At 38.7% G+C, this 27,854-nt stretch overlaps 1 protein-coding gene across 2 annotated transcripts in view; it reads left to right on the forward strand.

Moving 5' to 3' along the window:
• The window catches only part of stac (SH3 and cysteine rich domain), a 37,405-nt gene extending 12,617 nt beyond the window's left edge, over nucleotides 1-24,788 (forward strand). For both annotated transcript variants that reach the window (XM_062440386.1, XM_062440387.1), the window contains 9 exons: nucleotides 627-760; nucleotides 6,903-6,984; nucleotides 7,168-7,274; nucleotides 9,674-9,755; nucleotides 10,530-10,597; nucleotides 16,280-16,377; nucleotides 20,285-20,336; nucleotides 21,008-21,145; nucleotides 23,368-24,788. In XM_062440386.1, coding sequence (XP_062296370.1) covers nucleotides 627-760; nucleotides 6,903-6,984; nucleotides 7,168-7,274; nucleotides 9,674-9,755; nucleotides 10,530-10,597; nucleotides 16,280-16,377; nucleotides 20,285-20,336; nucleotides 21,008-21,145; nucleotides 23,368-23,466 — 860 coding nt within the window. In that variant the 3' untranslated portion in view covers nucleotides 23,467-24,788. The remainder of the gene's footprint in view (nucleotides 1-626; nucleotides 761-6,902; nucleotides 6,985-7,167; nucleotides 7,275-9,673; nucleotides 9,756-10,529; nucleotides 10,598-16,279; nucleotides 16,378-20,284; nucleotides 20,337-21,007; nucleotides 21,146-23,367) is intronic.
• The last annotated feature ends 3,066 nt before the right edge of the window (nucleotides 24,789-27,854 follow it).

Below are 27,854 nucleotides of genomic sequence, written 5' to 3' on the forward strand. Positions count from 1 at the left end.
CACTAACACACAGGTCAGTGATACTAAAAACTGAGCTGCAATTAAACAATCTGTAATGGTTGCCTTGCTTTTTGATGCATTTTGTTAAGCATATTTCTCTTTATAATCGCATATCTACTCCCCAAACAAGATCATCTTTCTATTTTTTAATTTTTATTTCCTCAAATCTCTGCCCATCTCTCATCTCACTGTCTTTCTTTCACACACCTTCATGCAGACATACAAATGCTGAATGTTTTCAGTTGCTGTGTTTCATAACTTAACTTAATCTTCATTTATTCCAGTGAAGCAGTTTGAAATGGTGGAGCTTGTTTGGTTGCTGAAATGTACATCATGTGTTGCATTTGCTAAACACTGTCACTGTTAAAATGTTCCACATGTCGTTTCACAGGTTTTGCCCAGTGCATGCTGGGAAAAGCTCCAGAAACCCTGGCTAGGAATATGAATGAATAAATTAATTAAATGAGCAATATTTTCCATTTCCTCTGCTGTTTGTGTGTAATTTGCTCTTCACTTAGCAACTCCCATTTGAGTCCAGTTCCTGACATGACAGTCATGAACCTGTTACCTCTTTTCTGTGTGTGTGTGTGTGCGTGTGTGTGTGTGTATGCGTGTGTGTGTATCAGGTACCACAGCCAAGCATGTGGTGTTTCTGGCGGGGAACACAGCAAAGCATGGCCTTCGCTGCAAAGCCTGTAAGATGAGCCTCCACCACAAATGTGAGAACGGAGTGGGACAACAGCGCTGCATGGGCAAACTGGTAAGATCTGAGAGGAAGGTTCAAATATGCTGTATGAGTAGGAATTTATCCCACTGACATTGTTTTAGTTTCTTACATGACGCTAAAATACAAAATATCAAGAGACAATATGGACAGTAGACTTTTCTCTTGTCTGTCAACAGTTTGAGATATTCTGATGTCATTACGACAGCAACAAAAACAGATATTAGAATTGGCTGTGTGACAGTTTCCCACCAGAATGTGCTTATTCAGAAATCACGCTCAATGTGTGAGTGTGCTCGTACATCTGTGACCACCGTCCATCCTCGTCATCGTTATATCATCACTCTGTCTGTCTGTCTGTCTGTCTGTCTGTCTGTCTGTCTGTCTGTCTGTCTGTCTGTCTTTCTTTCTTTCTGTCTGCCTGTCTGTCTGTCTGTCTGTCTGTCTGTCTGTCTGTCTGTCTGTCTGTCTGTCTGTCTGTCTGTCTGTCTGTCTGTCTGTCTTTCTTTCTTTCTGTCTGTCTGTCTGTCTGTCTGTCTGTGTGCATGTTAGATAATTGTCATGCAGCACATTACTTACAAAAATGCTGAGCTCCTCTTTACCTCTCCACATAAACCATTAAATCAGGATCAATATGATCAGCCTGAAGCAGTTTTACAACCAGTGACAAGTACAAAGTATTTCAGACATTTACTTTATGAATTATTCAGTTCTTGCTTTAATATCACTACCAGAGCTAATGAGATTGTAACAGTAGACAATGTACAACATAGTTTGTTTGAAGAATAAAGGTTGATGAAATTCTCCAGCATTTTAGGCTTATTAACCCTTTCCAAGATCACACTGGGAAAACTTGGTCAAACACAAAGAGGATATGACAGGCTTTTTGTCATTGTCTGTTATACACATACTGTTATAATATCAAATGTATACGTCAAACATAGTCAAAGTTCCAAAACATGAGGTGAGCGTGTGTTAAAATAGTCTGTGAATGTCAAAAGCCCTCACTCTACTGCCCCATATAACTGATGTCAGATTGTTTGGACATGCCCACAAATGACTGTCTGTAGCTTTTGTTTCTAAGGTTTTTCTGTGGGTTGTTTGTGTTGTCCACTCTCATATTTTGGATCGGATTTGGGCCCGAAAATATACAAATGTGTTTTAGAAGTTTCAATTTAGAGTAAAGAACATTAAAAAGAAGTGAAATCCTACTACTATAGTTTGTTTATTCAGCTTCTGTAGGGGTATCTTCTGCAGGCTAACCAATCAGAGCAGAGGGACCTCATTGGGAGGCCTTAAAGAGACAGGAGCTAAAACTGCCTGTTAAAGAAGGGGTATCATTGACTTTTCCTGGAAATAATTATGGGAAGTCTATGAAATGCATCTGTGAAGCAATTTACTTCTCTGTGTTGTTTCATGCAAGCTGTTTCTCTACTAATGAGCTATAAATGGGAGCCATAATGGAGGGTAAAAGTTAAGCTCTAGCTGATGAATCGATTTCAAATGTGCTGACATGTTGTCATATAAAAAATTGACTTATCAAGTAGGGAAATTTACTTAATACTGTCACTGGTACAGCTGATAAACTAGCTTTTAAGTTATTACTTGATGAGTCTGTACTAACTACCCAACCTAAGAATTGTGAGGGATCAAGCCTTGTAATTGTCATTGTTTATTGTTTCCATCCCAGCAACACACTTTCTAGGGACCTGTCTGGCCTGTCGTCATTATTGGTTGATGATAATTGAGATTGTAGGTTATTTCACAGTTATCACTGTCCCTTGTCATCTGCCGACCAGCATTATAATGACACCACGTAATCGTGGAGTTGGTCCATTGAGCAGGGTGATTTTATTGGGAAGGGTTCGGTCAAACTAGTGAAAGCCAAGAAGCATTCATCCCTTTCAGAACTGGGACTCTTTAGTCATTCACACACATCCCACACTGATGAGAGAGACTGAAGCACTGGTGGTTCACATAATGTGTTATTTTCTACCTCGACTACCTTGTTCTTTCACAGATGTGACTACACCTCAGATGAAAAGAATTAGCTAGAATTATCTTTGTTGGTGGTAGTCAGTAAGAATAAAGTGAATAAAGGTGGAAATTATCTGGAAGTGATACTAATAGTACAGGGAGTGTTTTTCGTTGTGACATCTTTCCACTAGATGCCTTAGGGATGAGGCCTGAAGATATGATCTGCTCTCAGGAGTGGAAAATGAGGTTGAGAGGTCAAGCATAAAAAGGGAAGTATCCCCAGTGGAGTACAGCTCTAAATTCGACTTACTCTAAACTTGGACACTTCTACAGCCATGCTTGTTTCTCTTGGCTTGAGAATCGTGAGCAAAGAAATCAAGTTACCTCATGCTCTGAATCTTTATAAACCACATCTTTATTAGTAAGTAAGTAAGTTAAGAAACTTGCTGAAACAAGGATGATGACTCTTCAACAAATCATGTAGGCCTTAGTGCTTCAGACAGTTGTTTACATTACATTTCTTCACATGTATTTCTCACTTTGGAGAGCAGAGCTGCACTCAAAGAGGAAGCTCAAATCCACTATTGTTATTATTATTATTAATTATGAAAGGTCATTGTCAAGTTTTAGGTGAGTCAGACACACTCAGCTTTACTTTTATTGGCTCTGTTTGCAGGTTTCATGTAGAGTATGTTAAACAAAAGTTGACCTCTCACTAGAAAAGAGCTTTAGCTGATTTCGACTCTCCTGAATTACAATCTTGACAACTCCAGTGACAACTGGGGTGTCTTTCAGTCTTGTCAATTCGGAACAAACATGAACAATAATCAACATGTGTCAGTTGAATCTCCAGTAAACACCCTCAGCTAGTAGCCAGTGTCGAAGCCACAGCTTCACCCAGATCCTTTTCTGGGTCATTTTTGTTTTCTTGTTGCACAGTCTACAGTGTCAAAAGACTTGGCAAGTAGGCAACTCTGAGAGTCAGACGGGACTCTCACCACAGTATGCAATGCTCGTACTTTGTCAACATGTGCTGTGTGTTGTTTCAGCTATGAAAAGAGAAAAGTCTCCTGAGAACACTCTTTATGTTCTCCCAGAATATTAAAAAGCTTAAGATCAGTTTCTCAATGTTATGAGGTGAAGCACTGTAGCACATACTCTTTAAATAGGGAATAATGGGGGAATACACCTTTACACTTTAATATTAAATGCTGTTCTAAGTACAGTTGTAAATAAAAGTTTCTAATTTACCAATTAACAAAAAAAACATGAGTCCAGCATTATGGCAGATTTATGTAATGGCAGGAATGTGATGATAACTCAACATCCTCAGCTCTTTTATGTGTTGACAGGTGTTATCGAAGCTGTTTTACCATGTTTAAAATTCCTACACATCTTAGTCTGCAACATAGTTAGTATTAAATCGTTTTCCACTAAATTAATTACAGTAGGCAGGGAAAACATTGAATGAACATATATTTGTTGTATTCTTAAACTGTAACACACATAATATTACCAGCCAGCTCATGTACACACATTATTTTCCGTTATGCCAAGTGCACACTATACATGGTCATAAGCTTGTTTTGATCTGAACTTAATTGCCGACTACTCTAGAAGCACAGTTTTAGGGCAATTTATACCCATGCACATTATAACTGCCTTATGTCACTATCAGCTGTCGCAAATAACAAAATATGTTCTTGCATTTCAGCACGTACGAACAGAGTAAAAGCAAGTATAAACATAATCTTAGCAAAGCCTTCAAAATATACTTAAAGGACATAGAGTGTTATTACGATATAAACAATTTACTAACCATCTACTGTATGTGTGTAAGTGGCTCTTACAGGTGCCTCAGAAACAAAAATCAAAAAGCATGTCCTTCATAATTTTAAATGAATGTGCATATTTTAGAAAAAAAGTTGTTCCAAAGTATGATTATGTTATTTACATAGTATTTGTGAAAATATACACATAAGAAAGACATCCTCAATTTTGTCCCACTTTTTCTGAAAACAAAAAACTATCCACTGAAACACTGCTGTCTCAACATGTGTATGGCAAATCAAGTCACTGACAGCAATAGTGAGGGTTGTCTTTTGTTTGTATCCAAATGGACCAGATGGGCTGCCAACGAGCATGCTCTTTTAACCTCTTCCTTAATGAGTTTGCTCCTAAAAGACTGTTTCAGTTTTTGAGATGGGCTTGAAGAGCTCAAGGGTTTCTTATTTTAACCGTCTCATCATGAAAAGTATCAAATGAAGAATTAATCAGGACTGATTAACGATGCAGATTTCACCACCCGCGTCATGAATACATGAAATATAAACAAAGAGAAAAAAGGCAGTCATATAAGCACGATGTAGGTCTTCAGCACACATCCAGTATAGAATCTGTAATCAAGGAAGATTAATATAGTAAAAAAAAAAACAGCATCTTATCAGTGAGTGGCTAAAACCTAAATTTTTTTCTCTAAAAAGAGTTTTTCTAAGAGTTCTTCCAGAAATCAACAGCAGAAATAAAACGCAGAAACTGAAAAAACATACATCAATCATTACCCTGTGTGCTGTATGACGGACTGTCTGCAGGGATTTCAATCTCCTGTCTTTTTTCTGTACTTAAGAAAGATTGAAAACTGATGGAGGAGTATTGATTGGATGGGAGTCAGGCAGGTAATGGATAGATAAATGATAAATGTTTCAAGGTCTTGGGGGATGAGAGGAAGACATGACAGGCAGATGAATTAAGACTTAGGTTCAGGTTTTCCTGTCGGCTGCCTGGCACTGCACCAGCTCAACTGCAGAAAGTGAAGACAGCTACAGTTTCTTCTCAGTCATATTTCCAATTTCTGCATGTTGGGAAGTCATCAGTCCAATCCATATTCATTTATGATGGTTGTGCATGATCTAAAGCTGTAATTCGTATTTTTTTTATTCAAATAATAACCTGCTAAAAGTAATTTAAATTGAGTTGAACTAATGTTGTGCCTCGGCCTCCGGGTAGAGCGAGTATTGAGTGACTGTCTGATGTCATTTTGTAAAGATCAACAGCCCCTTCATCATCTGTGCTCCACTTCACCCTCTCACTACGTCTCTTACACTCTAACTCTGTTGCTATTGTTTTACATATCTTCACCTTATTGGCAGTACATTGGTTGTTCTGGCATTACACTGCATGATGCATGTTGCCAGCATTTAATATTTGACTGACTTTATGGCTTTCATCTGTTTTCTCATCACAACAGGCCCACTGCATTTGTACGTGGGCCTGGTAAACCATTTTTTGTCAACAATTTGTTTTATTACTCACTATGAACTTTTCTTATGTGTCTACATGGCCGAAGTGGCACTTTTCAGTATACATTTCACTTGTATAACTAATGTATTAATCATCTTTAATGTATTCTGTTTGTTTTGATGATGGTATTGTTTACTTGTTTTGTCAATAGTGTTGTTAAATGTTTTTGCTTAACTGTGTTGTATGTTGTTGTTAAGGACCCTCTCAAAACAAGATGATACATCTCAAGGGATTATTCTTATTAAATGTATTATTAATTTGCCTATTATTTGTTAATATTTGCTTTTTATGATTTACAGCAGATACATTAACAATTGCATTAATAATTTATGTAAATTCATTATTTGTATTTATTAGTTTAGCATTAATATGTGGTTTCTTAATGACTTGCAAGTTTGAGATTCATCAGCAAAGGATAATTAGTCATTTATATCATGTATCATTACTTTCTTTTTTTCTAAATGGCTTATTATTTTAAATCTAAAGATATACATTATTTTCTCCTTTTCTTCAGAAATGGTTCATTCATACAACTAATTGATCATTCCACCATTAAAATAGGAACTGTGCACAGTCATACTTAATACAAATGTGTACATTAGCCTGTTTAACTAATATTTTGTACAATTATTATTGTATATTTTCTGTCTGGGGCAGATTCGTTTTATCGGCTGGGTGAAATATGCATTAGCTTGTGATTTGTCCAAATAGCGACATCCCACATTCAGAATGACAAACCTTATCTCTGCAAAGTCAGTCGTGTTTAGGATGTCAGACCAAATACAGTTATGTGTAGTATTCGAGTGTCAGGGTGCTGTGTTGCGTGCAGTGCTGCATATCGATTTGTCTCTAATGTCTGTCGTCTCTCCCTCTTTTTCCCTCTTTGTCTTTCTCTCTGCAGCCAAAAGGCTTTCGGCGGTACTACAGCTCCCCATTACTGATCCAGGAACAGTATGGCTGCATCAAAGAAGTCATGCCCATCGGTGAGCAGCTCAAATCTCCATGATAATGTAAATTCTGTGGGCTGGTGTGCTCTGAAGCAAAAACCTCATTTCATTTTTCTACTTGTTTTATCCGATTTACTTACAGGTTTTATAGTATTGTATCTCAAAACCTGGCTATTATAAAAGCTTAACAGTGTTATTTGTTATTATTCTCCTCTAAAGCATGTGGCAATAAGGTGGACCCTGTGTATGAGGCCTTGAGGTTTGGGACGTCACTGGCGCAAAAAGCCAAGAGGGCCAGTGGCTCAGAGTCTCCACACAGAAACTCGGTAAGAACAAGATGATTTATCATGTCAGGTAGTGTTTGGTTTTTAGCCACAAGATATCTCAACATTTTGTATAAACGTTCATGGTCTCATAAAAGAAATCCTAATGAGTTTGGTGAGTCCATGATTTTCCTTATAGGGTATGGAGGCACAAAATAAATGAATAAATAAATAAATAAATAAATGATTAATTAAAAATAAATCCACTTTTATAATTTCATTTATCCACATTTATTTAGTATCATCTTTATTTATCATCACATTCATTCACATGGTTATTTATTTATTTCGTCCTGTCACTTTTGAGCATCCATATCATAGCACCACCATGAGGTTGACATTTGTGGTTTTGAGTGAAACATCTCAATAACTACTTGATGGACTGCCATGAAATTAGGTACAGATATTCATGTTGTCAGGATTCGTGTAACTAACTTTAGTTTTGGTATGCTTTTAACACATCATACCTATCATAGTTGTTTTTGATTTGGTTCAAACACAGACCAATTTAATACATGTGGCATTGTTTTTAATTTTACTTTGTTAACCTATAATGTACATACAGGAATATTACCGACTACCATCAAATTATCATGTTTCAGTTCAGATAATATACTTGTTATATTTTGTCTCACAGCTACAGACTTAGCATAACTGATGGTCTAAATAGATACTGCCACTGCAGAGCCATAAACACTACCAATAAAGGCAGTCTGGTCCAGGCAGTCATGAAGGGAGATGTCAGCGCAAACGCTCATGTTACAGCTCTGAAGATGGACTGGACTGATTGTAGAGCTACACTCTCCAGTCTCCTCCTCCCCATCACTTTGTGTGGTGCACAGTGAAATCTGCTTTTCATAGCTTATCACTTTTAATGTAAGCTAAACTGTATGTACAGTCTAGACACGAGCCTCTGTATGATGACATCTGAAAGCTGTTGGGCTCGGGCCATCCTGTCCTGTCCTGTGCAGCTGTTAGTGAATGGATGTGTGTGTATGTGTCAGTGGAGGCTTACAGACACATTGTGATCTCAACAGGGGTTATGATAATAGTTTCCAAATGTAGACTTGTTTGCTACACCACAGATTTCTGCAAATAGCCAGTTAGTTTGTGAAAGTGGATGTCTTTTAGCGTCTGGCTAAGCTGCCCCCACAAGTCATTTTGATTGTAGGTATCTGTACTTTGTATGCATAGTATCTCATCAAGAGCATATGCTTTTATTGATTTCTTTATCACATTGAGTAAAATAACATCTTTTTTAAAAGTTAATTTAAATTGGCAATTTTAATTATGTTGAGCTTTAGAGGGTTTAGGCCTTAAACAAAGCAAAATAACAAATAGTTTTTTTCAATTTTGTCAACATTTCTACATTTGAAGAGTTTGAAGATGGGTCAATGACTAAATTTCTGTAGATTGTAGTTATATCACTGATCATATTTTATTATCTGAATGCTAATTGCAGTTAGGTTTTGCTAAGCTAGTGGCATTATTAGAGGATGAGTTGATCTTATGTCCTTTTATTGTAAGATAATGTCTTAGTTTTTCTTGGTAATTGTGTCTTTCAATTTTAATTTTTTAAATCAATAACAATTTGACAACACTGAAAAATATGGGGCAGGGGCAAGATGTAAGTGATTTGTTTTACCTTTTTATAATTATTGTAAAAATCTATTTTATATTTTTTACTCCAAACTAAAGAATAGTTCCTTACATGAATCTCCTAATGAGGTTACCAGAATAGTTTTCTGTGTTTGATTTTGTTAAAACACAAAGATCATTAAAAACCAAGGAAAAATTAGATCAAGTCACCTTAAATTCAGTTACTGTGCATAATTTTACACATTTACAAATGGGTTAGCTTTGTCTGAATGCAGGTAACACAGACATAAACTTTACTGGCATTTGTTGTGCAGAGGCTGAGTTACAAGTGGGTGTCTTCCCCCATCATACCCTATAGTATACTATATATATACATCTATTTCTCTGTCTGTATCTGGATAGCCTGTTTTTTAGCTAGTTATGTGCTATCAATCTTTTTTCTTATCATGGTTTAGAGAGCTGCATACAGCTGAAGCTAGAAACTTTTTTGGCTCCTGTGCCAGACGAGTAATTTACATTCCACTGAATAGGCGCCATCTTTGAATGGTATCCATTTCCCATAATATATCCAAATTATCTGTCTGTCTGTCTGTCTGTCTACATACTGTATCTATCTTATTGTTAGTCTGTCTCTTATCTAGTTTTGTGCTATCTACCTACCTACCTACCTACCTACCTACCTACCTACCTACCTACCTACCTACCTACCTACCTACCTACCTACCTACCTACCTACCTACCTACCTACCTACCTACCTATCCACCTACTAATCTTTTTTATCTAACCTATCTAATATTTGCAGACCAGTGACTTGGATAAGGTTCCAGAGGAAGTGGTGGCTCACAGCAGTAGGCAGGAGCTGTCGAGAAAACACAGCGATGATGGTGAGTATCCATCGCAGTACACTGTGTGCATCTGGATCAAAGCCATGTAGTGACACAGGGAAAAACACACTGCAATTGCTTTTCCCACAAGTGAGTCTGAGAGGGTTGCAACATTGAATTCTCCTCCTATGAACCATCACATAAAGTTCTTCACTGTTTTCCACTGAGCTGATCTTGCTGTTTTTGTTATTTTCACTGTGACCTAGCTGTCGAATGTCTTACTGATAAATCTACAAGAAATGTTTAAACGTCTTCTTTTTCCTGAACTACATTGTGTGTAGCTCTTGATGTAGTGGCTTGGGGTTTTCAGCTGCACAATAGTTTCCACAGTGAAGGGCAAAGCATTGACCCTCAACAATCTGAAGCATTCACTCCGAGCAGTGAAGGTATGGATACGAGGAGAATGGTGGAGCCTAGTCCTTGGTATTTGAAGTAAAAATGACACTTGAAGCACAGCTACAATGCTGCTGAACAATTTCCTTCTGATAATGGGAGCAGGCCCAGCAAAATAATAAATTACTGTGCCACGTGTCAGCCGCAAAACTGCTCTCATCTCTTGATAGTGCATGGGTTACTGAAAAAAAAAACATTTATAGGCTATGACACTATCTTGGAAACTTGCCTTTTGGTACAGATATTTAAGGACACAAATGATAAATCTTCATATATTTACTTTTTTTGTTATGTAAAACACTTTAACACTCTTGCAGCTTTTTGACTTTATTCTCATGATCTGAATTATTTGATTTAATTTTGTGATTGTTTGTTTTTTAGTTTTCACAGTTCTGGAGAACGGGATGGAGCACTACCACCAGTCAGAGAGAAAACCTGACGATTCCCCGGTGAGAAACTCAAACATTTGGAGACATAATCCATCAAAATGTGTGTGAGTCTGACTTAGTTCACTGACCATCACATGAACTCTGCGTGGTTAGTCTGAGAATTGATACCCAGCCAGTCTATTCTGCGTCCATTAAGAATTCTGCTCCTGGCCCCCCGCCTCCATCGTCACTGCTGAATTTCCCAGGACTTGGAGGAAAAACTTCTCTTCCTGCTGTAACAAATCAAACCCGAGCTGACACGTCCACTGGCCTGCTCTGATATGGACGGGCCTTGACCTCAACGTTTGAGTCTGCAGCTCTGGGGTCTGTGCTGTTGTATTTATTCCCTACAGTGTAGGCGCAGTTCTGATACTGCAAAATTCATGCCAGAGATAGAAAAAGGTTCGATCTTTGTGAATATCTTATCGCCCCCCTGTAGAGTAACCATGAATATTTCATGGGCAGATTTGAAAACTGTTCTTTTCAACTTCCATGGTGGGATTTGTGGGAGAGGAGCTTTCAGTATCAATGTTCTTTGTACATATTTTCTATGTGCAGCCATCCGTCCTGTTTACTTTTTTAGTTTTACATGTTTATCTCTGTCGTCAACAGTGGAAAAAGAACCGCAGATACTTGGACAAACACAAAAATGAACAAATAACCATACAAGGAAAACACACACACACACACACACACACACACACACACACACACACACACACACACACACACACACACACACACACACACACACACACACACACGCACACACACCTCTCCTCCGCAATACAATCTAGCAGTCCAGCAATCCATTTCGGGGAAGAGACTTGAAGTACATTGTGCAGTGTTATCAGGCTGGACTGAGCACAGCTGGCAGCGGGCCGTTTGTCTGTCAAGCGACAGGTCCATTAACTCAGGCTGGCGGACAGACAGATGGAGACTCTGCGGGGTAATGAGCAGACAAAAACGCTTGAAAACTGCTTCTTCACCAGAGAAGGAGCCTTCAATTGGAGATGAGAGATTTGCACACACACATGGGAACAGACGCAGTCACACACAGGATCGCCATCTGTTCACACTTTTCAGGTTTAGTGTTAAACTCCCCGAGATCAATTGACAATATCATCGTCTGGCCGAAACTGGGATTTCTTTTTTCCTGGATTCTCCTGTATAGGGAGTTAAATTGAGTAAAAGTATTGTTAATGACCTCTTATAGCTGCACTAATCCTTTTTTTCTTTCTTTAATGGATCAAATTACTGTATATGTCAAAAGAGTGATGTAATGAATTATCACCGGACTCTGCAGGTCTTACAGTAGCTCTTCATAGTATTTTAGCATCTTTTAGCTCAGTGTTTTGGCTTGCAACTGTACTGTTTTGGTTCACTCTCTCTGCTTACAGTTGTTTTCAGCAACAACAAAAAAAAGAAGTTTGTTTTGCATTGTCTGCAAAAACTGGTACATGTAAATGAACACACTATATGCTGCCAAGCACTGAACAGCAGACAAACTTAGCGACTCGCTGGTGACCACAGTGGAGCATTTAGCCACTAAAGAGCCAAATACTTCCCTCCAGAGTTGGTAGAGAATGAAAGAATGGTGAATATTAGACTTGCTTTTGCCAGATGGTGACAAACACATCTCTAAATGAATGCTAATATTGTGCTGTGTTTGCTAGATGTGAAAATAAGCTACTGTTTGCTAACACATTTGCCATATCAACTAAATAAGGTGATTCTGTGCCAAAGTAGACTCATAGTGCGGTTCCTTTTTTTTTCTTTTTTTTTTTTTACACTTTTCCTTTAGCACATTATTCATTCTCTTCATATATTGCTTTCTTTACCAATAACTGACTTAGAAAGAAGGCTGTTATCTTGGCCTGCCCAACCTCTCATTCAATGTTCCCGACTCCCACAATGTTAAGAGCCTCTCAAGGCCCGTGAACAGCTCTTAGTTAGCTGTAATGGATTGCCACTGCTTGATGTTGTTGTCTTCACCCAGAGGCCACAGAGGCAGTTTGCCTTGTGGCGCTGTTAACTGGACTCATCCATCAGCCACATTGCCAGTCCACGTGGGTAACACTTTGTGAGCCACAAAAGACCAGAAACACTTCTCTTCATTACTGTACAATGCCACAAAAAAGAGCCAAATTCTCCCACTGTCTCACAAAAAAAGCTATTAGTGTATTTTAAAAGTCATCTTATATCATTTAGCACACTTTCACTCCAGGCACCATGCAGAAGCAGGATAAGTTATTATTTGGAAGGATTTCAGGAACACAGAAGGCAAGATTCAGACTCAAGGTGTTGGTGATGAAACAGGAAGATACCCACCAGTTTTCTGAGCAGGTGCAAAGAGTGCCGGAATAGTGACGCATTTCGCTGCTAATTGTGCTAACACTTCTCCAGCAACTTCCTCTCCACCCACAACCCTGTCCTGTTTTAACTTCCTGAGTGTTCATGAAAACCCGACTGGCTAATCCTGTTTCTCCCACTCATGTTGATGCTGGATTAAAAGGAACAGATTGCAGAACAACTCTAGCAGCTCCTTAGTCTATCAGTGTTCTGTAAACAAGGGCTTGTCTTGCTTGCATGGATGCCAATAGACTATATCAAGACAGAACTACAGGAAAAGGGACAATATGAAACATGCTCTCATAGTGTTTGTGTAGGAACTTTATTTAACTAGTCAGCAAGACTGGTGCATGCTCTTCTGCTGTAAAAGCAATTATATTGCTCCCTGTTTTTGCAAATTACCATACCAGGAACAACACACAAGTATTTTGGTGCAACGCTAGTGTGCCAACAACATTAAAGTGTGCATGACGCAACGTGAGCATTTTGCAAATCCATACAAATAACACTGCATAATAACTGCAATAACCTGGTTCCAAATTATTTCAATCTGAGTCATGACAGGACCTATAGCAATTTTCCAAATAATCCAATTGCACCTCTTCAAACTAAATACCAGTTCAAATTTCTCCTATACAGTCAAACACACACATGAAATGTGTGCAAGCACATATCATGAGCATCCTAAACAAGCCTAAAAAAAAGCTTATCTTTCAGAAGTGTAATGGTTTTACCAGCACAAAAATTGGGCTGTATTGGCTTTTTAGTGTGAATCTCATACATCCAATAATAAACTAAGCTGAAAAAATTGGGGATGCATTACTTAGCAGCAAGAATCAGTTACGCTGAATAATGCATGCAGCCCTTAACACTCCATAATGACACTTCCAATCAAAATTTGATAGGAATCAAATGGTTTTTTTATCAACAATACTTTATTTGATCGAGTAAATTTGACACCCCACATTCATTTTTATGCATTTAAAAACCTAATTTTAGTGTACTTACCTGAAACCCTATGCTTAAAAAATACATTGACAAAGAACAATAAAAGTTCAGCCTATGCAATATTGAGAGATTATTCCAGGAAATCTTGTTAATTTCAGACGAATCGTATAAAGGAAATGTCACAGCTATTTAGTCTAACACATTGATGACTTTAAATGCTCAAAAACTATGGATTTCAGATCATTTATCATTGATCAACTTGACAACAATATATCATTTTTAAACAGTACTTGCAAGTGCAGTGTGATTGACACATTCCTCAGCAATTAATTGTATTTCAGAACCTGTAGCCTAGTAAGCCTGCTTTTATTGCTATTGGTTACTCCTCAATTTTGCTCATGAATAGTTGGCCTACATTGTGCTGCCGTGTCAATCTGCGCCCTAGTATGAAATCAAAAAGGGTAATTTTGAGCTTGTGAAATGGTTTGTGAATGTAATATGGTTTTGCAGCTGTAGAAATATTTTGTGCGCATCTGAAAAAGAAGGAAAAAAGAGGTGCAGCAGCAAGGCAGCTGAGTGTCAGGGAGAGAGCTGTCTGTTGAAGCCAGGCTAAAATAACCTGGATACACTGTGGGCCCTCAGGTGTTCCAGGTTGCACTAACGATCATCTGCAGACCTCCAGTAGACAGACAGGTGATATCACAGCAAACCAAGGGAGTCTCAGGGATTCTCTCTGAGACAAACACAGGATGTAATTGTGGGCAAAAAGTGCATTATCCAAACTGTAACATGCCAAGGAAAATGATAGGAACATCATAGGAACTTAATTTGCACATTTTTGCAGCAGTCAATGGCACATATAGAACTGTTGAACGCCCCTTGTATTTGTTACCTTACTATTTCTGCCTTTAATCTTTCCCACTTTTTTCACATATTTGCACAAATGCTCAAATAGCTGGCTAGCAACTGAAATTGGAAAACAATGGAGCAGGCTTGATAACAGGACTCGATTTCCTAGTGACTTGGCATGTATGGCATGTCTTGACAAATTCGGAGACATCACGTTTCAACTGAGACCTAAAGTAGCGCAGGACACAGTCATGAGCTTTCTTTACCCCCAAAAGTCCCCAGCTATCACACACTCTTTGCAACAGCGCATCACAGAAGCTCCTCCGCACAACAATCTGAAAAATGTGCTTTCCCAACAAAGTCGACTTCAGAGAGCACCCTCAAAGTACCCATAAGTAACATCTTACTTTTTCAAATGGCAAAACCTCATCCCACAAAGCAGACAGATGAATCAGCCCTTTGGCTATTCACCCATTACTCTCTCGAAACAGATGGAGGCAGTGAAACCACATGTTCTGCAGGCCCCATAACTTAACTACACCCCGATATAGGCGGGTCTGGATCAGACACGTTAAGGTTCTGTGCACGCATCACAGTGCAGGCTGGAAAAACCCCAGGATCAGTCCGACCGCTCATCTGGCTCCCTAGATGCCAGTGGTTTGGAAGTAATCACAGGAGATGGCGGCACATCAACCCGCGTAGCCTTACCAGACAAGTCGTTGCCCAAAATCATAACCACGTCATCAAGTGACAACGCAGGACGCACCCCGACAGGAACAATGCCTTGTACCAGCTCGCAGTGCAGCACGATATTATGGCACGACACAGGAATCAAGACTAGCTCCATACCTTACCTGCATCAGTACAAAATCCCCCATTTCTGTCCCAAGTGAAAAAGGCAGCACCAGTTCCACAAAAAAATTAGTGTTTGACACCTGTGTCACGTAACAGCTTGGCTCAAAATTATGAAAGTTTTGGGAATCAGACCAGAACCAGAACTCAAATCCACACACAATGGTCAGCAAAAGCTTTAGTACTGTAGAGCATAGCATATGCAAGCAAATTAAACCTAACTAAAGAGTTAATTAAACATTTAAAGTTTGCGGTGTGGAATCAGTGCTATCAGTAGAAAATGTGATGCATACCCGCAGGCCCTGCACTGTAATCCATCTTTCAGAACCTGTAGTAGGATGAATGCGATGGAAGCTACTGCCCCCTGATTGGACAGATTCACTCTGCCTTTGACCAATCAGGATTCAGCTGTAAAAACAGGGTTAAAATCCATACTCATCACTTGTAGCTTGTAACTTCAGTGTTGCATGCACAGATACGAAAATGTGTGTTTCCATCTCTCAAACTTTGTGTAACCTCACTGTTGAAAATATTCCTGCACAATTTTAATAACACATACATAAAATATTTCTACAGCTACAAAACGTTATTACACATACATTGCCTAGTTCACCTGTATGGGCTCACTGGCAGTGCTTGTCAGATATCTTGAAAATAAAGTTTGTTTGTTCATGTGGTCCCTTGTGTGTGTTTGTTGTCTAGCTGGAGCAGAGCCAACTACAAAAAGACATCCTCAAGCTCAACACCTATGTGGCCTTGTTCAGTTTCACTCCCCAAGATAGCCATGACCTGGAGATGAGGTTAGTTCACAAACTTGACATGCATGCCACTATCTAAGAATTCACACTACAACACAACCCTGCCATTAGTCAATTCAGTGCCCGTCCAGGGACTGCAATTAATTGTTTTGATGCATTATTTCTGTAAAAGAGAAAACATGTTAAACAAAGAGACAGAGACACAAGCACTGCAATCCCATTTCTCCTGTAAGCACTACTCAACTCCACTGAGAAGTTTGGTTTAAACCTTCTGAACAAAACAAAATGAATCAACTGCATCTCATTAATTCATATGTACATACATCCCCAGATCACGCTACAATTACTCTTACTAATGAGGATTATAAATTTATTTCAATTCAATTTAATTCAACTAATTTTGACATCTTGCATCAGGGTTCTGACTCTTTCCCCTCTACTGATGATGATGATGAGGGGCTGTATTATCATATTTTTAATTGAAACTACAATCATAATACATTGATTTACTGTGTGGGCCTGTCATACACATATAACTGATGTGACAGAACAATAACCACCAAGATTTATTCATTGTCTCCTAATGCTTGTCCTCTTGACTTTTGTAATGTTAATAATATCAAGCTTTATGTACAGTATTAAACCTACTAATTGCAGTTGCCTTAAACACCTTGTATGCCCTGCAGCAGACACACTTGCATGTAGGTCTGCAAATAAACAGTGAAATGCTTTATGCACACAATTTACTTTTAGATTTACTTTTGGAAATGAGATGCCATGTGTCAGTGTCTGCTGATGAAGAGCTGTTTGCTCCTTGTCAATATTCATCTGCTTTTTCATGCCAGGAAATCCAGTTGTCTGTTAATTAGTGTGACTGTGTTTTTCCTGTATACGCTCATATAATCACTGTACTCAGAGCCCCAGTGGTGAAAGTATACAAGAGCCATACAGTGTATTTACAAAAGGAACTAATTAACTTCCTCTTCTTAAGTAACGGTCCTCAGAGACTTATTTTTCTGAAATGGCCTCATTTATTGTACCTGTGTGCTGTGTTAGTCTATAAATATCAGTCAATCTCATGTCCGCTGGTCCACTTCATCCTGAGAGAGACGAAGTTTTTGGAAAATTTATTTGAGTCCTTTTATAGCTCCCATGAGACATTGTCAATGTGCCAGATGCCAGATAAGATGGGATATATTATTTTGGCTAAAATTAAAATGTAGATGTTGAATCTTTACTGGCCAATATATAATACTCATTCAATTACAAACACTAGCAAGACATTTAAGCTTTAAAAAGAAAGAACATGAAAAGAAGCCCTCTGTGAAAAAGTGTCCCAATAAGCAATGACAGTGTGACAACTGTGTGACAGCACGCAACTGAAATTGAACCAGCGAAATGGAATTAAGCCATCAATCATTTATAATATTAGCACACAGTTTACATCAGTTCCTTCAAAGTACATTGATGCTATGCAAAGACATCATACTCATACATGCAGAACATAAAGTAACATAGTATTTATTATAGAAATAAGGCAAAGTGTCACTAAGGGCAAACAACTGCTGCTGCACTGCTTTCTGTGGTCAAACCCTAATCAGTGTTTTGTCTGTTCGGCCTGGCCCACAACTCTACTGCTTCCTCTCATTGCACTCATACGTTTGCTTTCAGCAGCAGCTGTTTTTTTCTGTGATAAAGCTCTAAAAATCACACTGTACACTGCTCAGCACCAATGGGCAAAGATAGCAACTAGCTGGTGAACATACTGGAGCATTTAGCAGCTAAAGAGCCAGACACTTCCCTCAGGACTTGAAGGGGACTAAAACCCAAGAAGTAAATATTGGGCTTACAGTCATCAGGTAGACAGAAACACGACTCCAAATACATAATAATGTTGCTGTGTAATGTGTAAACAAGCAGCAGTTCAACTTAAAAGGTGATTATATGTCAGCATTGTGTGTATTATTTCCGCTGCCTCCAAGTGGCCAAAAAATTAGCTAATGCAGGTTTAACTATTTCACTCTGTCAGCCTGTACTTTATCTGATGTGTTTGTGCATGAAAACAATAATTTAAAGAAGCCACAGTTGCATTTGTCCAGCCTGTCTTACCGTATACACTATAATCTGAAACTCAGGTTATAGATTTTTATTATAGCCTTAACCATGATTGATGGTGCATCATCTACAACATACTTTCAAATGGGCCCTCAAGAAAGAGACCATTCATCATGAACAGTCCTTCAGCCTAAGTACCCATTTGTTCCTGGTTCTGCACAGAAATCCTCTGAGGATATGAGAGTGCGCTTGTTCTCCCTCTTTCTTCTCACCACACACACACACACATACACATACACTCAAACTCATGGGTCCTTCCTCTCTCTTTGGTCGAGAAAAACTTAAATCGTCAAGCTTCATTTGAAATTCATTGACTTCTTCTGGAGGACTCCCTGTCCGCTGATACCTGCAATACAGCTCAAAGCTCACCAAAGCAGATTTTTTTGTCTTATTGAAGTCTTTGTTTTTTATCTCGGGGTCTCGCTGCAGACAGTAATCAATATATGAAACAGTAATACAAAAAGCACAAGATTAGGGGAAAACAGAATCCCTAATCAAAAGGTTCAATTTTCATTTTAAGTAGGAAAATCAGGTTTGTGATTCGTTTCAGTTGCCGCCACATGCTTTGATTACATGATTACTTGCAACTATGTGGTGATTGTAATGATAATGAATGTTGCAATTTTCAAATACAGATTCAGAGGATCCACTGTTGGGTTAATTTTCCATTGTATGATGTCCAACGATTTCACTAGGCCCTTTTCTCACTTTCCTGGATTTCCATAATTAACTTGATTTTACTCGTATGGTAAATTTCCTGTTCTTCTAATTGGAACAATGTGTAGGCTATCCACTTTGTTTTCATCACCTTACAACATGTTAAGACGTTGGATGCCGTGCTTTTCTCACGTACAATAAACAATGTTTTATGAGTCATAGCGATCAAACAACAGCCAATGTTGTAACTGAATCACAAGAGGGAAGACAAAGGGAAATTACGTGAACTAACATTTTGCTCAACCGTGCTGTTCCTTTTGATTTTTTATTGGTCAAATTTAGCTGACGGCTTTGGACAGATGCTAGTAATTACAGCACATGAGGCAATGGGGTACAATGATTCATGCATTCCCTGGATAAAGAAGAAGTACTCACAACAAACAGGATTAAAGTGTATCACATGTCATTTAAAACAGAGAAAAAATGGCAAACAAACGCCTTCTTTTCTGCTTGAATATACAGTACATGTGCTGCTGTCATTGTCATCTGGGAATTTATAATAACATATAGTAACTTTTAGATGTTAGATTCACTCTTACTTTTTTACAAACTGAGCAAAGAGGACAACTACCACATAGACCCAGATCCTGAAAGCCCATGTTTTATTGTGTGCCAGTTGTTGTAATTTGATTTAATTCAACTTTGTTTGTAAATATGAACAACTAAATTACAATGTTAAAGGAATAGTTTTCTGTAAATTTTGACAGAAAAAAATTGATACCACTCTCATGTTTGTCCTTTAAATATTAAGCTACAGCCAGGAGACTGTTAGCTTAGCTTTGCATAAAGACTGGAAACAGGGGGAAACAGGGCTGGCTCTGTCCAAAAGGTAAGGTAAGAAAATCCACCTATCAGCACCTCTAAAGCTCACTAATTATACATTAAACACATTATACAGTATCTTTGTTTGTCTATCTTCTCTTCTAACTCATAGGAAGAGGGTATATTTCCAAATATTTTAAAACTCCTCCTTAAATGAGGTTTTGTAGATGGGCTCTCAATAACTCCTCAATAACTGTGTTAACCTAATTACCGAAAACAGGGGCTGAAAGTTCATTTTCGCCCCAAAAATGTAACTTTCTGAGTGGTTTCTGCTATGTTTTCTTCTACATTGCAGCGCGGGAGACAGAATCTTACTGGCTGACGACTCCAATGATGACTGGTGGAAGGTAAGAACGACATGATCCTATTTAAAAATTAACTGGTTTTGTGAGTGCCATTCCCCTTAAAAAGCGATGAAGTCAAAGATCACGTTTGCACGTTGGCTCATCGGCCAGTTTGCAGGTAACTTTGCAGGTTCTCTACAATGACAGATAATAAGAAATGGATTGATAAATTAGAAGTAGTTGAGCTATAAATTATAGGAGCGAAGCAACAGGCCACCTCAGGACAGAAAAGCATGACAGATAAATTAGGGAGACAAAAGGGCCAAAACGTGACTGTAGAGCAGCAGCCTGCTGCCACCAGACCATCCGACCATGAAGAAACTCATCATGCATTTAAACACTGTTGTTGTTCTCTGCAGCCTGTAGAGACATCTGGCCTGTTTGATCTTTGTACAATGGACACTTTAACAAGTCAACAGACAAACATTATCACCTGCTTAAACTGCACTGTATATGATGACACATACGGTGTATCTTTAATGTCTATATTTCAGGTATACTTTATATTTTAATATAATTTAGCACTTTATACACATTTTGTTCTATAACCAATCACCACTTGTTTTTTAAAGGATTTAATCCAATCATTTATAAACTTGTAATCCTCTAATGTGCTGTGCAGCTCTTCCATGTGTCAGCTATTTTCTTTTTCTATTCATTCTTTTTTTCCCCAGGGGGTAATTGAGGACAGGATCGGTTTCTTCCCAGCAGCCTTTGCTCATCAGGTGGGGCCTGGGGACCAAGTGTTTAGGTGTAACAGGACGTTCATCGGATGTAAGGAACAAGGCCAGATCACCTTGAAGGAGGGACAGGTACTAAAGGATCACAAGCTTTATGATGACGATGATAGTTATAAGAAAACAATAGAAAGTCTGGTGTTCCCTTGCCGTTTTAAGTGATGTTTGCACATGTAGTGATCGGCCTGTCTCGCTGTCAATCAACATTAACAGCCGCGGTTCTTGTTTGTAACCCTTCATTGTGACTTGTGTCCTACTTTCCTTAAAGGAGAAGAAACTGTAAAGAGTTATATTGTTGTTGTTGTCAGGTGTTGCTGATTTCTTTTTTCATTTTCACATAATATGCTGGGTAAGCATATCCTAATGATCCCAATTTGTTAATTATGAGTAGTCTATTTTAATATCTGTATAGAGACAGCACAGGTCTGTTAGTATTTCTTCTTTTCATTATTGATGATTCATTCTGATTGACACATTTCTGGTTATTGACCTCTATGCAGCTGGTGTTTGGGCATCTCTTTTATGTATTGAGATGCACAACAAATTGTAAGATGCCACTATGTGTAGCATTTTATGTGATTTTAGCATCGTTATGATGTTATTTTTGATGTCTCAGGTTTTCGTTTGTTCAAAAATGAGATAGCCCTGATGAAAATTTGTTTAGAGTTGGATGGGTGGTACCAGCCAGGGCCACTGTTTGCCACGGTGTCGTTTTTGATACTACCACAGGGGGGCGCCAAAGTCAGACATTTTGACACATTCACAGTAAAGGAATGCATGTTGTAAAGAACATGAAAATGCTATGACCATTTGGTGATAAAATAGAAAAACAAATACATTTTTACCACCAACCCCTAAAACTGGATTGAGGGAGTCTGTAGCTTTTAGCCGTGAAGCTCCATTCACTGTTGAAAGCACTGTTGTCAGCTCGGTCATAAAGTATGAAACTTCATGGTTTAACACCTGCTGACAGACAGGAAAGCCTTCGAAATAATCATGTGACAATTCTGTCGTCAGTGACTTTGAATTCTGCAACTTAATCGAACGAAATTAAATATGGAGTAATTTGTAACTCTAGCATAAAAGCTTCTCAAAACCTGCTAGAAGTTTAGTCATATTATTACCCTCCTGTAACTGCCATGTCACATCTAAACCTCGGGCACCCCTCTTTCACATAGGTTAAGCTCAACTGGAGTTGCTGACATAGGACCTTTCTCAGAAGTCACCATTAAATCAGCAATTTGGCATAATGGCTGTACTTAAGTCAGGCCCCCGTTTTCCCACAATACTTTCCGGGGTATGTTCGGACTCAGAGCAGGCTTAAAGTAAGCAACCCCCAGTGGAGATGAAACCACTGAACACAAGAACAGTCCGTGACCTGCTGCCTTTCTTTTCCAGTCACAAAGACCCAGGGGAAGATATTGCTGGGTCGTTAGAGCAAACACGCAAACACAATGTGCTCTGGTCCCTTATGAGGGTCAATGATGGAACAGTTTAGACTTATTGATGATCAGGGGGCTGTGCACGGCTATTTCTGTTTATCGAAACAACAAGTCTACATTCACGCCCACTTCATGTAGTGACTGGCCAGCTGTGCAGAGGTGAGAGATGAGCCAGAGTTTCAACTTCTCTCTCTAGCTTACATTTTTCATTTATAACACAGATAATTACGACACTTTTCATGTGAACAAACAAATACAACATTATGACTGCCTTTGAAAGCTGTCTTAAAATATACCAGTTATCCCCTGTGAGAGTAATTATTGTATGAACATGTATAAATGCTTGTATTTAAACAATATGTTGTCTCCACCGTCCCCCTCCTCTCCCTGTGACAGTCGGCTTTTCATTCCGCCTTCGGGAGAAGCAAACAACTATAAACACATTTCCGATGTGGTCAGGACAACATGTCTTAACCCTTTCTGGGAGGGTTTTCCTGAAGGTTTTAGCTGCAAAGGTTCAAAAGCATTCAGCTACAAGAGTGATGGTAACGTTTGGCACTGATGTTGGGGAATGAGGTCTGGCTGTAGTCAGTGTTCCAGTTTATCGTAATGGTATTGGATGAGGTTGAGTTCAGGCAAGTCAAATTGTTCCACACCAAACCCAGAAAACAACTTTTGAGGACTGTCATGTTTAAACAGGAAAGGACGTTCAGAAAACTTTTTCTCTTTATTTGAACTAAGGAGACGAACCTCCAGCTTGAGAGTAGAAGCACAGAACAGTAAGAGTCTCTAAGTGCTCAATTTTGTCAACTGCATTTCCCAAACTTAACTTCCACGTTTCTCTTCTTTTGCCAGATTTGTGTGAGCAGTGAGGGTGAACACAGCGACTTCATAAGAGTGGCGAGTGGAAAGAAGAGAGGCTTTGTGCCCTGTGACGTTCTGGAAGTCATCTGAGAGAAACACTCAGAGACATGAAGAGAGATAGACAGAAAGAGACAGAGAGCGAGAGAAGGGAGGTAGGATCTGCCGCCTGGAGGTCAGATGAGGACAAACACTGAACCTACAAAATGGCTATGAGACAGCAGAAATTGGAGCTTCAAAAAACGATGCTGCTTTTGTCAGTGAGGACTCCGCTTTATTTGCAGGTCAGAGTCTCAGAACCTTTCTCACTCCCTCTCAGCGCAAAGAGAGAGATGCTGAGATGACAGGATGTTTCTTGTTTGCAAGGAGATTAGATTATCACTGGATTTGTCATAGAAGTCATAGAACCAATGTGTGTTTTTTTCCCTCTTAGTTTTATTCTGCTACAAGCTGTTCTGAAAGCTGCCTAAGCAAAGGAAACAAACACTTCTTACAAAGATTATTTTTCAAGGTTTCAGTACATACAATGGCATGCCTCTTACAAATAGTATAGTTTTCTTATGCATTAACATTGTGATCTGAGTCTTTTAACACAAAGTAGTCAACACAGATTATTTTTGATGACATAATTCCTTGTCAGAAACTGATGCACAAAATGGATTTGAACCAAGAGCACATACAATGAAGTAAGAACATTGATTTACTTTCTTTAGAGTGTCAAATCTCCCCTGAAGGTTTCCATACTGTTCCTATAAAGGGAGAGAAACAGGGGAGTGCATCAGGTGCAACAAAAAGATGTGGGGGAGTATTTTCAGAGGAATTCCACACAATCAAAGACTTTAGAAATTCTCACTGATAATATCTGACACTTACTTTCTTGGCTCATAGTGTCTTGCTAATTGCAATTACTTAATGATGATGTCACATAAAATATGCTATACAATACACCATTCAAATCAAAATTACTTAAACTGAACTTTTAAATACTTATTATTTAACAACTTTTTTTCATCGCAGCAGAATCTACTGGATGTGTCTTTTGAGACATGTCCTAAAAGTAGTTTTTTTCATTGATTTCTTAATTGATTTGATTTTCTCTGTTTTTGTTTTGTTTTGATCAAATATGTCCTGCCTTAAATGCTATAAAACAGAAGAGATGTTTTATAATTTTTAATGATCAAAGCTCATGTGATCTTCTGAGCATGCCCTGTGACCACATGATGGTGCCTGTAAGACAATTATAAGAAAATGATACATTTCTAGTTAGCCTGTTAACTTTAAATGTGATCACTCTCGTGTGGCTTTTTCTCTTTCTCTGCACAGACTGCTCTGAGCAGCAGTGGAGTGCATTCACCACAAGGTGTTCCATCATCGTAGATATAGTATGTCTCTTAAAAGGTTGTTCTGCACTGAAACTCGGCTCTATTGAATGTCCAAGAACCATATATTGTACATACTGTACGTACATGATTAAAATTCCTTCTTTATCACAATAACCAAAATGTGTGTTATGATGGTGTTTTGACATTTCTTGTCTTGTTCCAAAAAAGAAACAGATATTTATTGAAATGTTTTATTTAAAAACATATACATTGTGTACTATGCATAATATTTCACACTTGCAGCACAGTCTAGCATACAGCCTACACTTCCTCGTCCTTTATGAAACTGATGTTGGACTCTTAATAAATGTGACCAATTTTCTCTAAAAAAGATTAGATAGTGTATCCTGCAAATCATAAATCATAAAGAATACAGTAACGTGCAATGATCATTCAAAGATTTCAAACTCCACTGCGATCTTACTTAAAAGTAAGATTGTGAACAATTACTTCAGTATCCATTTGCAATGTCAAAGGTTGCAATTAAAATGTAAGATTAAGATTTTGTTGTGTCATGGATCTTGCTCGCTGAATCTGCAGCCTGAGCAACCCAAGCCTTTCAAACTTTAAACATGTTGTTTCTGTGAATACAGGCTGCTCGCTCATCCCTATCCACCTCACAGTTCACTGAGTCTTCCTGATCCACCTCATTTGATCTACCTTACCATCTAACCAGGCAATCTGCACACCATCACCATGAGAGAGGCTGTTTCACTGCCAACTCTTCATCAGGTCCATTAAGCAGCTGTTCACATGCTTAAACTGTGGCTGGAGGCTAAAATCTAACTATGGAAGTTAAAACAATCACAGACACAGACACTATGCTATGTCAGCTTTTCCCCATTTTCCTGTTTTGTGTCTGTGTAATGACACACACCAGGCCATCACCACCAGCAGGTCTCAGACACTTGAGTCCAGCACCCTCTGTTGATCATATTAACGTAACTGCAGCATCAGATCTTTGACTGTAGCCGTGTGCAAAGTAGATGGGAGGCCAGGGGGAGTTTGGGAGGAGGTTTCAGGGGGAGCTCCCCTGGAAACATGATTTGTGAAATTTTTGGGGGTTGGGGTCACTTAAATATTGACAATATGCTATTTTGCCATGCATTTCTATTTTTCTGTATCTTCAGCACCATGGATCATGTATAAAAGTATGATCCAGTAAAAACAGCCCCTAAACTAGTGAAGAACAAATATGTGACAAAACCAGAGAGACAGATATATGTGACAATTGAATTCACACAGTTGCGCCTAAACCGCATGAGCTGAAGTTGTTTGAAGTTTGTGCAAACTCATGTTGTGCACAACTATTTGGCTACAGACAAGAATATGAAAATAGGCCATTGAAAAAAATCTAGATAAAAAGGACCTACCACCATGAGACTGGAGTGTTAATAATAATAACTTAATGACTTTAGTTTTCCTTTACCAGTTGAATTAAGCTTGAATTTGAGCTCTGACATCTCAGAGCTAAAGTAAAAAAATGTTCCACATGGACCACATTAATTTGTACAAATGAATCAATAGCATATAATAAAAATCCATTCCAGAGTACCCTGATGGCAGAAAGACTCAAAAGAGAAGATTACACATCTCCAAAACATAAAACGTTACGCACATTCAAAACACACCCTGCCATCATTATCATGAGTGAGCTATCAGGCAATAAATATCTTGACACAGGGGTGTGCAGAGGCATGCACACACATACACATTTGAGACAAGCACAGTGAAATTGAAAGTAACCAGTAGTCCAAATATACCATATAAAATGACTGTGAGAAAATTGACTTACTCACTTGAACAGTGGCTCTCTGACACAATAGGGTGGCTTCAGGGGGAGGAGGGCAGACAGCCACAGTTTGGCACACAACCGGTCAAACTTTTTGTAGTGCATGCGCCAGCTGAACAATTCTTATAGAACTGGACCAGTACTCAGCTCTTATAATACATCCATGACTGGAACTAACTTTCAACGCACACATGATGTCATTGCATCACAGTAGTCAGTGGGAGTAGGTGATGGTGACCAACATCATTTATTAAGTTTTGAGAAAAAGCACAGAAACAATTCAGGCTTTTACTCATGAAAATACTGTGAACAATGTTTCCCTTAGCTTTATGAGAGTTTCAGCTTTTGTCAGTTCATTGTTTTGATATTTATGACCTGCAACTTCATTAACTTCACTCTCTTAACTCTCTGGACTTCCCTCATTGCTCCCGGATGCAGCCAGCACCTGTTTTCAGTGGAAAAAGCTCTGATAAACTCACTGTAAGTTCCCTGCCCATGACCAAAGAGCAGACAAACAAAATTAGCGATTAGCTGGTGGACATAGTGGAGCATTTAGCAGCTAAAAAGCCAAATATTTCCCCTCAGGAGAAAAACAGAGCCACTTTAGTGAGAGAGTCAGACGATTTAAGTCTCTAAATTTTGAATAGGAGCAATGTACTTTTAGTGTTTACACTGTCAAAGGGAAAATGCAAGACATTCTAGCCATTAGATGTCGGGCCAGAGACTCAAGCGGATTCTGTTTTTTTGTGCTGACATTGTTTTTCATAAAATGAAACTGGTTTTGCAGCAAAGCTGTTGTTGTGCTGTTGAACGAAACCGCTGTGAAACAATCAGAAATTAATGTTTTACTCATCTGGTTCACCGGTGCTCCCTCTCTTCATTCACTCGCAAGCTGCTCACACAATGTCAGCTCCATGGTCAGCCGTGCCAGCGTTGATCCGGCTTTGTGACTATACCTCTGCAGCCAGCTCTGTACCTTTTATACAGAACAGTGAGGCGGAATAAAGGCACAGCATTCCTGCATTGAATGGTTCACAGTCAATGATTTATTTCAGTGTTTTTTTTTTCTCATCAGACACACCGCATGATAACTATTTCAGCACCAGATGCTGTCTACCTCTATTTCTGAATACTACACATAGCAGGCCTGTTGTAAAAAACCAAACAGTTTATCACAATTTGGTTGGCCACTTTTGGCCGTGCTTTTATCCCTAGTTTTTTTCAGATTGCTAATGTATTATCTTAGTTAACGCTGTGCATGTGCTGTGCAAGACAGCTGAATTAAAAGTGTTGGTGGTCTGCATTGA

Source organism: Scomber scombrus, chromosome 19 (genome assembly GCF_963691925.1).
Source record: "Scomber scombrus chromosome 19, fScoSco1.1, whole genome shotgun sequence".
NCBI lineage: Eukaryota > Metazoa > Chordata > Actinopteri > Scombriformes > Scombridae > Scomber > Scomber scombrus.